The sequence below is a fragment of the Cydia splendana genome, chromosome 1, assembly GCF_910591565.1.
Source record: "Cydia splendana chromosome 1, ilCydSple1.2, whole genome shotgun sequence".
In the NCBI taxonomy this organism is placed as follows: Eukaryota; Metazoa; Arthropoda; class Insecta; order Lepidoptera; family Tortricidae; genus Cydia; species Cydia splendana.
This window is the reverse complement of record NC_085960.1, coordinates 16,884,447-16,899,065: the sequence shown is the minus strand read 5'-3', so window position 1 is coordinate 16,899,065 and position 14,619 is coordinate 16,884,447. Positions and strand designations below refer to the sequence as shown.

The 14,619-nt window shown below is 36.5% G+C and overlaps 1 protein-coding gene across 3 annotated transcripts in view; it reads left to right on the top strand.

The window, feature by feature from the left end:
* The first annotated feature begins 8,290 nt into the window (after positions 1-8,290).
* The window catches only part of LOC134794991 (embryonic polarity protein dorsal-like), a 65,106-nt gene continuing 58,777 nt past the window's right edge, over positions 8,291-14,619 (top strand). For 2 of the 3 annotated variants that reach the window (XM_063766864.1, XM_063766853.1), the window contains exon 1: positions 8,627-8,874. In XM_063766864.1, coding sequence (XP_063622934.1) covers positions 8,859-8,874 — 16 coding nt within the window. In that variant the 5' untranslated portion in view covers positions 8,627-8,858. The other variant, XM_063766860.1, reaches the window with a different exon arrangement.

Here is a 14,619-nt window from a genome sequence, read left to right as displayed (position 1 = left end):
CATTGTCGTCGTGTAAGGCAATCCAACGTAGGAAAATCCTTATCGAATCGCACCAAAGTCATGATATGCTTCAAAATTTGGCTTGGCACCGACTTCAAACATATCAGTTGGTAACGCATAGACATAAAAAAGGATAATATTTTATTTGATCCTTTTTGAAGTCGGTTTCATTTTTTTTGTAAAAAGTTTTTATCTAGTATTTTTTTTTTCACGACAGGTGGTCAAAGTCGAAATTAATGTTTCGCTGTGAATTTAATTCTAGATTAAACCAGTACTTTTTTGCATTTTACATTGTTTATCGATAAAATACCTATTTTGTTATCTTAATTAACAATTCATGATGCCGCACACATTAAAAAAACTAACTTCGAGACCTTTCCGAGTGCACACTGGCACTAACAATGTTAAAAACGGTCAAAGTTCATGAAAAACCTTAATTTGGCAATAACTCGAAAACCGTGCCACTTTTACTGGGGTCATGTTAAGTTGGTTTGGGTCCTCTTGGCCTGGTCTACCTCCAGTGTCACTGTGACGTGTCATTTATGGGACACCCTGTAGAAATACGTTAATAGGTATTGAAGTTGAAGCAAATCTTGCGACTACTTAACTGAAGCAGATTATGGTCTAAGAGCTAGCCACGGAAATAGGTATGCAATTTATAAGGCAACGAAATCCCTCTAGTTAGTATGCCATACTATCATTATTAATTAACCCGGGCGCCTGGCAGCTGTTTAGCGGTGGGTGCGGGAGTGGATGGGCAACAAAGGGGTTGTAAAATCAAATGAAGGTGTGCAATTTATAGAGCTCTGATTTTGGTGTGATATAATAGCTAATTATATATTTAATTCAAATATAACAATGCCAGGCGTTTTAATTGGGGGAAAAGTAGTGCCAGGTGACGTACAAGATTTCGCGAAAAAGTACCAAAATAGGTTTGCAATTTATAGAGCAACGAAATATTTCTAGTTAGTGTGCCATACTATCATTATTAATTAATCCGGGCGCCTGGCAGCTGTTTAGCGGTGGGTGTGGGAGTGGATGGGCAACAAAGGAGTTGTAAAATCAATTGAAGGTATGCAATTTATAGAGCTCTGAGTTTGGTGTGATATAATAGCTAATTATATATTTAATTCAAATATAACAATGCCAGGCGTTTTAATTGGGGGGAAAGTAGTGCCAGGTGACGTACAAGATTCGCGAAAAAGTACCAAAATAGGTTTGCAATTTATAGAGCAACGAAATCTTTCTAGTTAGTGTGCCAGACTATCATTATTAATTAATCCGGGCGCCTGACAGCTGTTCAGCGGTGGTTGTGACAGTGGTTGGGCAACAAAGGGGTTGTAAAATCAATTGAAGGTATGCAATTTATAGAGCTTTGAGTTTGGTGTGATATAGCTATTTATGTATTTAATTCAAATATATACCAGGCGTTTTATTTGGGGGAAAAGTAGTGCCAGGTGATGTCCAAGATGCGCGAAAAAGTGCCAAGTCATCTCATTTACTCTGTCAAATTGTATCGTCTTTCGTTACTTGGGTGGGGTTGGGCTGATTTAATCGCTAAGCCTGACTGACTCGCACTTGGCCAGTTTTAAGAAACTTCACAACCCGGGATCGAACCCGTACTATTTTTTTAACCCGCGGCCAAAAAGATACGTTTAAAAACTTGTGTATTTGTGTATGTTTGGACCACTATCCAAAAGTATGTTTAAACAAACTAGACATCAATTATTGTTTAAACATTTATTTGGCTTACAGTAATTAAACAATCCAGTATAATTTTTTATCTTTATATATGGCATATACTCACGGAATTTCACAATATTTCCCTAAAAATTGTCCCCTGGACAACTCTTATTTCACATAATAGGAACTTTTTAATTAAAACGCGAAATAGTTATAGTAATGTAAGAATATTGCTCCTGCTACTTTGTTTTATATTGTGTTATGTATCTTTAAAAAAATTATGAACTGCTCTTGAATTTAAAAAGAAAAAAATAATGATATGTGTTTTTCAATTTAGGGACAACTGAGTTGTCCCATAAACATATCTGGTTGTCCAATGGAAATATTAATAATAAATTTTAAAGAGGGTACTAAATGAAACAAATTTAATAAAATATCAGAAAGCACTATAACATATATGTATATGTATGTTAGTGCTTTATGATACGTCATTGAATTTGTTTCAGACCCTATAAAAAATCTTATCACTTTGTTTTTGTCCAAGAGACAACCAAAATGTCCTACGGACAACCACTTCCGTTGTCCAAGTGACTAGTTGTCCGAGGGACTTATCTAAAACTTTGAGCCGTATAATAAATACTAAAGATTGTTTGTATATATTTCACCCTTACGGTAAAATATATGTAAAATAGTATCTGGTACAATACAATTTATGGGCGTTTCTCAGAGATGACCTTCGGTGCCTGACTTCGGTGCCAAATTTTTTTTTTAACTTATTTGATATGCGACTTTATTTCCTAAAATCTAGCCTTAGAATAAAAAATATTGGTAGTGGAGGCCTCCATTAGAACCTTATAGTTTTTAAGATATTTGAGATTGAAAAAACACCGAAATCATGTGCAGGCACTGAAATCAATTGGCGTCACCGAATTCAATAATGCATACACAAAAATCACATTTCAATTTTATATTTCAATTATATTACATTTTAATCATATTTTTCATTCTTATTTGATTATAAGCGATGTAATAAGGCTAATGATCTCGAAAGCTTACATAAATTTAATAGATATAGACCCAAGATTTTAAAATAACCTAATTACGGCTTGTAAAACAACATCTCTAGAAGATATCCCACACTATTTGACTGTCCTCTCATATAATAGGGTGGTGGGCGATGTATGGTCCTGGAACGAGTTTCAGACATGTCGACCACAAATTCGCACATTAGTGCCATAAAGGAGAAGATGTTTGTTTCACACAATCCGACCGCACACGCATCAAAAAGAAACTTATGTTACCTACACTCGATAAACAAGAAACTTTTGAGTGGTGTTCAATGCTCAAAAAATATTTAATGCACTTATAAAGCAATGTGATGCAATACGGCAAACAAGTATTTTTGAATAACAGAGTTTTAAAGCGTGAACTCCATCAATTTAAAACTATTTGAAGTGGTCGACTAATGCTTGAAGATCTAATAACCTGTTAATTATTTGAGGGTGCTGGAGATCTCCAGCATTCTGAAACACTTGAGCTAATTTGTAACTCCTATATTTAGACATAAAGACGTAAGACATTGAGGATTGTTAAAACGTTTGCTATGTTCAATTTGTGTCTATGGCTATCCTATAGAAATATCTATCAGGAAAGTACGCTCAGTGCCTTTGAAGCGATCTCGACATTAGAAGGCCACTTTATTTTTAATCCCTTGTTCTGAACATCCCGTCCCTTGGGTGCATAATACTTACATACACAAGTTATTGTAAAAGAAGTGGGATCTGCATTCATTTAACACGGCTGACACGTTTAAAGTTATCGAGGTGTAGGGCCTCAGGTGATACAGAGGACAATTAACATAATTTACTTCATTGGTTTGAAGAGAACATCAAGACAGAGAAAGAAACATTGGGTCTACAAGTTTCAACACACGTCTGGTTTAAAAAACTACTCATAGTAAACTAGTGATTTTTTGTACCTATTATGACTTAATTTACTTACAAACATAATTTTACGTTTATACAACGTATCTTGCACTTTTTAGGTGTGATAAATTAGTACAACAAGCTAGTTTACAAAGCAGGATTTGAATTCAGTGATCACTTTTTTGATATCGGTGGTCAAAAAATCCACCGAATCCAAGGAAATCAACACCAGTGATGTCAAAATTAATAGCTTTTTAGCAATTACAGAAATAGCATGAGTGATACAGAGGAGATGTATTAATGATGGATTTACGTACTTTCGAGGATTTCTTAAGCACTTGCATAACGATAAATGCACTGAAACTTTCGGAGTAAATTGCACCACCGATCTCAAAAAAACATAGAACCAAACCCACCGAAGGACGGTGAAACCTTTAAAAAATCACTTATATATACTGTGACTGTACCTCTACTCTATTCAACGGTTAAGGCACAACTAAAGTATACTATGTTTGAGACACTGAGTTCCTGGTTTACAACTTTGAAGGAGTACCGACATGTTTTGCAAATTACACCGAAATCAGGCACTAGCCCGGGTCACATCGTAAATTTGGTTTTATTCAATGAGTTGAGCAAACACATTATTGTGATATAAAGAATATGATAAGTTAACTAATACCTTATGCGTGAATACCCATAATAACTGCGATCTAATGCCCCATCTTGAGTAATAATTTTTTGTTTCATAAAATCTGGGTGCGGGACACTCCCACCGAACATCATTTTTGGCATTTGAATTTTTTTTTCTTGTATTATATAAATAATAAATAAATAATTTGATAGTGTCCCAGACAGAACATAGGCTGAAGATCATGCCTAAATTAATTCAGATTTATTGAACAGTACATTCAATCATTTATTGCCCCGGACACGTAAAAATGGCCCTCCTGAGAAATGCCCTTATTGTAATATGTTAAGTATTTATGTGTTTGTGCCAGTGGTCCGATTAATTTATGGTTGTCCAGTTGACCTGCATGGCGTGGCGTTTTCATTTAATTTGAGTTGAAGAGTTCCGCATTACCAACTCTTGTATGCTATATTGGTCACACGAAGTCATGTAAGTCAAGTTACATGACATACGTGTGATCAGACGTGGCATGTATTACTTTACAAATAAGTTTCCTGACTTATTTTCTCTGCATTTGAAAAACAATTGTACCTGAATTGTACCTTTGTCGAACTCAAATTTGTCAACAATTTCAAAGATGATTAAGACTGCTTATCCGTAACACATCTAACTCAAGTTGCGGAGTTGGGCGTGACACGGCAGCGCGGTCGACGCGGGCGGCCCGGGCAGCGCGAGTTAGAGCCAGTTGCTCTTTGTCGTCGCCTGGCGGAGTGATCGACTGAATATTTGCGCCTGTATTTTTGCACACACGGTTTTGAAGGTCCACTCTAATGAAAAAGTAAAGGCCCAGGCCCAGACCTCTATAAATGAGACGACTTTGGCACTTTTTACCGCACCTTGTACGTCACCTGGCTCTACTTTTCCCCCAATTAAAACGCCTGGCAGTGTTATATTCGAATTAAATACATAATTAGCTATTATATCACATCAAACGTCAGGCGCCCGGATTAATTAACAGTGATAGTATGGCACATTAACTAGAGGGATTTCGTTGCTCTATAAATTGCATACCTATTTCCGTGGCTAGCTCTCCGGCTAGTTTTGAAATGTACCTTTTTAAGTTATATTTTAATCCCATGACTGGTATACCTTTTATGTAGGTACTAAAAACACTGCGCAACTAGTAGTTACTTTACCAATCGCCAGAGTTAAGTAGTAGAATTCTATCACAGTAACAAGTAGGTTCGATTGACCATCACATTATTTATAGGTATGTGTACCTACCCGTATTTCAATTACGTCTCCGTATTAGGGATTTAATTGGTTTTAATAAGGGTCGTTTGTTGACCTTCGCAGTACATCTTTAGAGCCCCTGAAATTATGCGTCACGCATAGTGACTCATTCCTGAATCCTGAACCTACTGAAATATGAAACGCCCACACCTAGAAGCGTGACTCATCTAAACTCTTCCCCTCGAGCCTCACGGACGCAATATAGCCTTCGAAATTACAATCAAAATTCAATTCTAAATTTAAAATCTCTAGTTGTTTTTTAACTTGCTTTTAACTGGCAAATTTAGAGCAGGGGTTAATGAGATCACATTCGCATGCAGACATTGTTTTATTTTTAGTTTGTTTGTAATTCATACCGTTAACTATGGTATGAATTACTAACTAATTATAGGCAATTAAGGCACTGTACGCTTTTAAGATTTGAGATTATTGAGAATGACACCTGTAGCTTCAAAGCAGGGATGTTGCGGATGCAGATTTTTTGACATGCGGATGCGGATGCGGATGTCAAGATTAGGTAATTAAAAAACGTCAAACATTACATTTTTAGTAATTTTTGTTTAAAAAAAACGAAAGGTTTAGTATTTGAGCAAGAATATAGGTGCATTATATTTAATAAACAGTAACTTGACCGACTTTTCTGGATCTCTAGTCGATTTCGTTATAGGTAATAACTAATGACGAAATTACCTAGCACTTACGCCGCCACTAAGACGTTCCTGTACCGACTTGTTCGACATCCGCATCCGCATTAGCTCCGCATCGATTTTATGCCGATGCGGATGTTGAAAATAATGCGGATGTTCCGCGGATGCGGATGCGGTTGCGAATATTCGCAACATCCCTGCTTCAAAGACCGGAAAATGGCGGGAAACAGAAAGTCAAAGTAAAGAGAAGAGTGAAGTGAAATATTCGAGTTATCTCTTTTGCGCACAGTATGAAAAAAGTTTCTTGTAGTGTCATATAAATATTGCGCATGCGTAAAATTGCGTCATATGAAGAGGCGTTTTTTAGTTTGCCTTACTTGTAGGTATACTTGGTCAAGCAAATCTTGTCAGTAGAAAAAGGCGCGAAATTCTAATTTTCTATGGAACGATAACCCTTCGCACCTACATTTTTAAATTTGCCGCCTTTTTCTACTGACAAGATTTGCTTAACCAAGTATATATTTTTATTATGGTTCCGTATACATTTATAACATGATATAAATAGGGAAACTTACGCAATTCTGCGTAGAGGGGCTGTAAGAGGGCGTCACAAGCACTATCACAGGGTCTACCGCGAAACACGAAAAAGTTCAGTTGCTGCCTCTCTATCACTCTTGCCTATTCGATCGATAGAGAGGCACAAAGAGAATATAATCACTATTAGAGGCAGATAACGAAATTTCGATTTTTGCGTTTCGCGGTAGGCCCCATTCGCACGAGAGCTTAAAAAGCGTCGCGTTAAAACCCGACGTTGGCGCTTTTTACACGACTGTTTACCGTTTCTAATATTTGTGTTCATATGAACGCTTAAAAATCACTTGTGATTCGTAAACCCTGCCTTTTGAACACGTAGTGATAAAAACACGGTTCATTTTTAAGTAGTTTATTTCCGTATTCCGGTAAAGATACACAGAGTAATTAATGGTCGAGACTCGACTTAACGAATTAACAAGTCGGGTCAGTCGGGCTCGCTCTCCCGCATAGTTATTTATTACGAATGGTAATGGTACGATATACGTTATGCATTCAAACGCATCTCGGCACAGCCACAACGATTGACACCAAAGAATGACACTTGACGTGTCATTCAAACGCTTTTTTAACGCGGGTTCAAAAAACTCTCGTGCGTATGGGGCCGTAGGCCACCTGTAAACACACCGCCTTGATGCATCAATGTCATTGTGAAAACTTGTCAAAAAACTGTTTAAGGCCGAGTATCTTAGAGGATATATATAACCAACGGAGACGCCATGTCTAAAAATTTCGGTACAAAATAGTCTGCCGTTTTTTACGGGGGAGGGGCACATCAAATGTATAGGTACGTCATGTCAGATAAACGTCAGTCCATACATATGGTTGACATGTGGTTGACCATTGGCCGCCTATTTTCGACAGAGGGGAACGCCTGTTAATGGCGGCTCCATTGTTAATTACTCCGAGCCGAGTATGTAGTTACTCTAGGTTTACTAAACAATAGTGCTGCACTCTGGCGGCAGAACATTGCAGTAATACTCCCTATTGAGGGAACTCTTTATGCTAAAATAAATATGATTTCGTCAACAGATGTCTTTGCTAAATACGCAATGCATTTTGAACTGAATAAGCCTGGCCACACACGTTAGGAATTTTCCGTACGGAATGACATGTGCAAGCGAGACAGCGCTATGCATTTGTAGAGCGACGTCCCGTTCCGACCTGTCATTCCGTACGGAAACCGAATGAAAATTCCGAACGTGTGCGGCCACTCGGCCAGGGTAGAGGTGGTATAGTTTGGCCAGGGACTGTCTCGTTCAAAGAATATAATACTCACAGGTCTCGTTTCAAACCTACACGTAGAGAGAATAATACTGTCTTCGACTTACGCTAGTACAAGCAGTATGATTATCTTTGAAATGACAGTCCTTTGCCAAACAATAGAGAAGTAGTTGAGAAGTAGATTGTAAAGAGAATTGTGTTGTGTGAAACTCAAACATGATTTAGTTTGCAATCCAAAAAAACGCTTCATGATATTCGCTCAACTGTGACTGGCCAATTGCCATCAGTCTTCCGTGGTGTGACGTTTGATGCTAAACTAAAGTTTCTCACGCACACTAACGCCCCAGCATTATTTTTGTCGTGACGCTCACTTCTTCCTTCTTTGCAAAGGTGTTTAAAGTGGTATTTCCACCAATCTGTTAAAGTTTCCAATTGTATTCGCGTCTCATCGGCTTACTGATGAACTTTGTAGTGTTTTTATTGTGATAATCAACTAAAAGTGTCAGTTGTCAAGACATAACCTCTGATTAATTTCTTGGAACCGTGCGTGCTACGTTCGAGACGAGACCTTGATAACTAGTTCCTTGGACAAACGAAGAGACAGTTATTATTATAGGATGCTCATGGAGGTACGTCTTTAGTTTACATCGGTATTGTGGCGGTCGATCGCGTGCGTTAGTTTTGATCGGAAAAGTTTGATCAGTGAGGTGGTGTGTTCGAGATTACAGTTTTTACATTCGCTGTTAATAGTGCGTAGCGGTCAGTGATATGTCGAATTTAATTAAATGTGCGATCTGATTATCGAGTGCGACCGCCAAGGAGCGCTGTGTGGCGTCGACAACGCATTTTTAATCGTATTAAAGTGCGATGGACGACATCGGAGGTAAACGATGCATGTCTGTCCTAAATTGCTTTGGATGCAAGGACACGGTCACGCTCATGGCACTTGTTTTATGGCATGTAGTTTTTAGAGGCACACTTATTGCATCTAGATCTTTTATTTGTAGTAGAAATTGCATTGGAAGCTTTCGGTAGTAGATGTAGTGTGCTGTGGTGGAGTGTTCTATAAATAACTCGAAAGCTGGCCGCGCACTAGAAAGTGGTTGCTTCCATCAGGTGTTTAACCATTATTTTGATGTAGTTGGCCTTATCATAACCAATTATATTGATGTTGTTGCCCTTATCAAACCATTCTGGTTGTTTTCATGTTGATGTGAATGACACTATAATATAAACATATAAAAATATTTCTTATGTTTAAATTATTTAGTGATATCCTGTGCCCTTAATGACACTGATTATCTGCCTCTGTCTAAAATACTGCTGTAAATGCAATTAATCAATCACTAAACCAAGGTGTGGCAGACTTAGCAGGCTACAATAGCTGTTTGAATTAGCATTGACTAATATTTATTTTGAATAACCTATTCACATTTAATTCATGTAAGTATCTTTTTGTCTATATGCCCTAGGTGTGTTGTGATTTTGTACATCTTGTGTAAACCACCTTATTCATGAAACCATTATGTGTTCATTATTTATACACCTTAAAGTCTTGCTTTTTTGTTGTTACCAAAATTACTTCCCGCTGGCATAGTGTTACTATCTCGTTTTTTTACCACATTGAATGTTTACATTATCAGTTTATAAATTTTTTGGTTAAATAAAAGTTGTTAGTTTAACAATGTCACATTATTTACACATTTACCCAGGGATCAGAACCAGTTTTTTGCAAAAACTTCGAAATAACCATATCTTTCGTATTAATTTTAAACTCAAAATCGTAGGACTCAGTTGTGTATTTAGTTTAAGACTTCGTAGTATTAGATTGCCAAATTAGGAATGAAATAATTAACAAAGAACGCAAAAATACCATTTTCATTCCCATACAAAAAATATGGGTATCCGATCCTTGCATTTACCAATTCTACCCCCACCATTGCATTGTCAAACTCATAGCGACAGATTTCTCACAAATTTCATGAATATTTGCAAAAATTAAACAAATTGGAAATTTTTAAATGGAAAGTTTCATTTTGCATACAAAATTATCAGGAGTTTCGATAGTTCCATTTGAAAATTTCGCAATTTTGGAAACTAACCGATGGCACATCAATACTCATAGCCTCCGGCTGTCGTGCATCTAAAGAGTTTGTTTACAAAATATCACTTACGCCCCTTGTTGCACAATGTACTGTAACAGTATCAATACACCACCAACCCTAATACAAAACTGACAGTGTCTGTTTATTTTTATGTCTCATTGCATGGTCTGACAATAAATAACTCGTAATATTAACTGACTTAGTTGGAACTTAGTTGGACACCTACCCTTAAATGAGTTCATTGTTGAATTTTTTAAACCACTTCAATTTGCATGTACACAGGTGTCTAAATTATAATCTAACTAGATTATATGAGTGTCTGGATCATTCTACTAACTACATTTTTTTTCCTCCTTTCATTGATTAGATTAGGTCATGCATGACCACAGAAAACCGCCTAGGGGTAAGTCTGTGTGCATGACACTAAAAAATACCAATGTTTGTCCCTTATTTCGGGTTCACAAAGATATAGTAGGTACCTACCCTTTGCATTTTAATGACTAATATTATGTAGTTGCAAGTCCATTAATATTATTTATTAAAAAGACATGTTTTTTGAGAAAGTATACTTCAAACCATTTTAATACTTACTTAGATTTAATAATTTTACAAAAAACAAGAAATGTTTCAAAAAGAGAATTAGTGTTTAAAAACAAACAAAAAATTCTCTCACCGGAATTCAAGCCCAGGACCTCCAGATTCATAGGCAGGCTCATTACCAACAGTGACTAATCAAAGAGGCTATGAAAAATGTGTCATTTTATTTTTGATGACCAAAATCTGACGAACAAAAGTAATCAATTTTATTACTTTTACATTGCTTTTACTTAAGAAAACCAAGACTGTCAAAATTATGATACAAGGATTGCAAGGCAATATCCCTTGATAAAATAATACCAGTCAATGAAATAAACGTCATATCGGACACTCTTTAAGTGGAGTGGCAATTCTAAACTGGCTATCATGATTTTGCTAAGTGTCTTTGACGTGTCCAGGATCCGACGCACACGTAGGAAGGTACTTACCTCGTTATTCTTATCGAACTATTCTATGTTCTAAATTTTACACTCTTACCTAGACTAGATAATGTGGCTAGTCATATTATATTGTAACTTTTTGTAAACATACTCCATATATACGTAGTCCTATAGGTATACGACTATAGCCAATACAAAACCAATATCATATGAAGGTGGCAATCTTAGATAGGACCTTGTTAAGGTTCCGTACCCAAAGGGTAAAAACGGGACCCTATTACTAAGACTCCTCTGTCCATCTGTCTGTCTGTCATCAGGCTGTATCTCATGAACCGTGCTAGCTAGACAGTTGAAATTTTCACAGATGACGTATTTCTGTTGCCGCTTTAACAACAAATACTAGAAACAAAATAAAATAAATATTTAAGAGGGGCTCCCATACAACAAACGTGATTTTTTTGCACATTTTTTGCGTAATGGTACGGAACCCTTCGTTCGCGCGTCCGACTCGCACTTGGCCCGTTTTTATAGTTAGGGGTGCGAGCAAATCTACCCAGTTACAAAAAACTATAGTTAAAAATGCAGAAGATACGTATCAACGTAAGTGTCTAAAAATCTATACGTTAGGTACACAGAGTTGTAAAAGTTTAAAAAGGGGAGAAATTATTTTTATGTGTTCTGAGTGTACATACATAGCCCACATTCTTTACCCAAACAGGAATTAGTAATAGGGTCCCGTTTTACCCTTTGGGTACGGAACCCTAAAAACTTACCTCTACACCAGCCTTTCGATCAGTGGTAAGTAGCATGGTCTAATAAAACATGGTCTTCTATTCCCAGAGTGACACGGGCCTACGTCACAATAACATTGCCACTTTATTTCAACATAACATGTTACATGGGTACATTATACCTATGGTTAATAAGTTAAAATATTTCTTTATAATTTTATAATTTTCATTTATATGTATTTTATCTTAAATTTTACAATAACACGTCATTTTTAATTATTCGTTAGCAATATCTTCCGATTCACGACAGAAATTTCAGACGTTCGGGTAATTCTGTTTACACTACTGACAACACAGGATAGCGCTGTCACATTTGACAATTCGGATCTAGATAACTTCATGCCCTGACCGTTATCCTTGTCGAACGCGTGTTAATTGTTATTTCCTTCTCGCTCAGTGTCAGCAGTCGCAGTGTTTTCCAAACTTTTCACGCCGTAAGCTTGGTAATTAATGTGTAACTGTGAATTAGTTTTTCAAACGTTTGTCTTGTATAGATAAATAAAGTTTAATTTAATACATTAGATTTGTTTTATTTTACTATGTTTCTACATGAATAACATAAAATTAATGCCGTTAAAATAATTTTCACCGTTGGTTAAAATTCTCCCACATTTTAAAGTTTGAGAACCTGTAAACAGCATGATGACGTAGGCCCGTGTCAGTTAGGTCATACGCGAATCTCGGAATAGAGTACCAGGCGGAGTATATTATTATACCATGGTAAGTAGGAAAAACGTAAACTTCAAATGCGTAGGTAGGTGGTAAATTTCAAATTATACATATACCTACCTAGGTAGATAAGGAAAACTAGTGACGAATTGTTCGCTCATAGCTTTTAAAAAAAGTTCAACTTAAAAAAATATACTGTTTGGAGTTTAGTTAGGTATTCCCATTGGCGTTAAATACCTTAATACGTACTCTTGGATTAGCCCTGTCATTTTTTTAAAATGGAATTGAGTAGATTATTTAGTCGATTATAGTTTTTTTAATCAACCAGTTGTTTCATATTTTGCAATATCTCGACTGTTGTACCAAATACAACCTGGCTCCAATTTCACCACGGTGACAGGTGCGACAATAGGCCTGATGACAAATTTTGAAAACCCTTTTAATATCGTCGGTACACTTGTATTAGTTCCGAAAAACACTATATTTCAGTTATACTCATAAGATTTAACATAGATAATTGCAATTTATTATAGCTAGTTTAAACTTCGCGCGAAAACGCCTCGCATGCCATTTGTGACGTCATCATTTAGTTGGTGGTAGGGTGGTAGATACTGTTTACATACTTACAGTTACGAATTTCCCTTGAATCCGAATCATATTGTTAATTCAGCACCATATATTACGATTAGGGATGATAAATACATTACAAAAAATTATCACAATAACTCATTTTACACAAAAACTCTCACACGGTTGCAGTTTAAGATGAATTATTTAGATACATGGAAATTTTGAGTGAAAATCACCGAACGCCGGTTTTACTTTTTAATTTTTCATTTTTTCTAGTTACGACAGCCAACATGGCAATGATAGTTCCATTCAGCCAAATAATTAAAAAAGTTTGTTGTTGAAATATCGTATTATTTAGCATTTTATTTAAATAATAACAAATAGATATCTACTTTATATCGTGTAATAATATTTTTTGGACGTAATAAATGTTTAGTGGCGAGATAACATTTTTTTGCACCTTTCGAACTCTTTGGTGCCCACGTATAGATTTCGGTCAATGAGGTTGTCTATGTTGCTCTAAGAAATATGTTATGGATTGATGACGTCACTGTTTAGAACGTTTCTGATTGGCGTTTCAGTAAAAATGGCCGATTGGAGAATTTTGCACTTTTATTTTATTGAATATATTAATAATCCTTCAGTTTATACTGAGATTGGGCCATTTTTTAGAATCATATTAACATATATGTTTCGTTGAAACCATTATTTCCATGATTCTTTGTTACTTGCAACAGGCCTATTGTAAAACATCACTGTTGCTGACGTCACAGGCATCCATGGGCTACGGTTACCGCTTACCATCGGCCGGGCCGTATTCCTGTTTGCCACCATCATTGTTTTATTAAAAAAAACTTTATTATATCGGAAAAAAGCAGATATTTCTCTTGCTAAGTTTATGACAATTGTCACAAGAAACACTACAATTGTCACGAAATTCCGACATATAACTCATTACCTGTCAAGAATTACCTACAATTCTTCTAAATCTTGACAATTGTCAGAAACTTCGCAAAAGAAATATCTGTTTTTTTTTCCGATATAATAAAGTTTTTTTAAATAATACAATGATGGTGGCAAACAGGAATACGGCCCGCCCGATGTTAAGCGGTAACCGTAGCCCATGGATGCCTGTGACGTCAGCAACAGTGATTTTACAATTGTCGCACCTGTCACCGTGGTGAAATTGGGGCCTGCTGACCTGCCTTGCTTACTTGTTAAAGTTATTATAAAAAACTCATTGGTACGAGCTGAAGTTTGATGGCTCCTCTACACGATGGGCCAACGTCGGCCACTCCAAGGGACGCAGCCATGCGGTAGAATGAGATAGCAATATCACTTGCTCCCTCTAACGCATAAATGCGTCCCTTGAAGTGGCCGGCGTTGGCCCATCGTGTAGAGGAGCCATGAGATAGCGCTACTTGGCTTAGGGAGACGCCACAAGGCATACAAGGCATACTTAATGTACTTAAGTATTTATAAAAAATCCATAAATCAGGAAATAATATCCCTACCA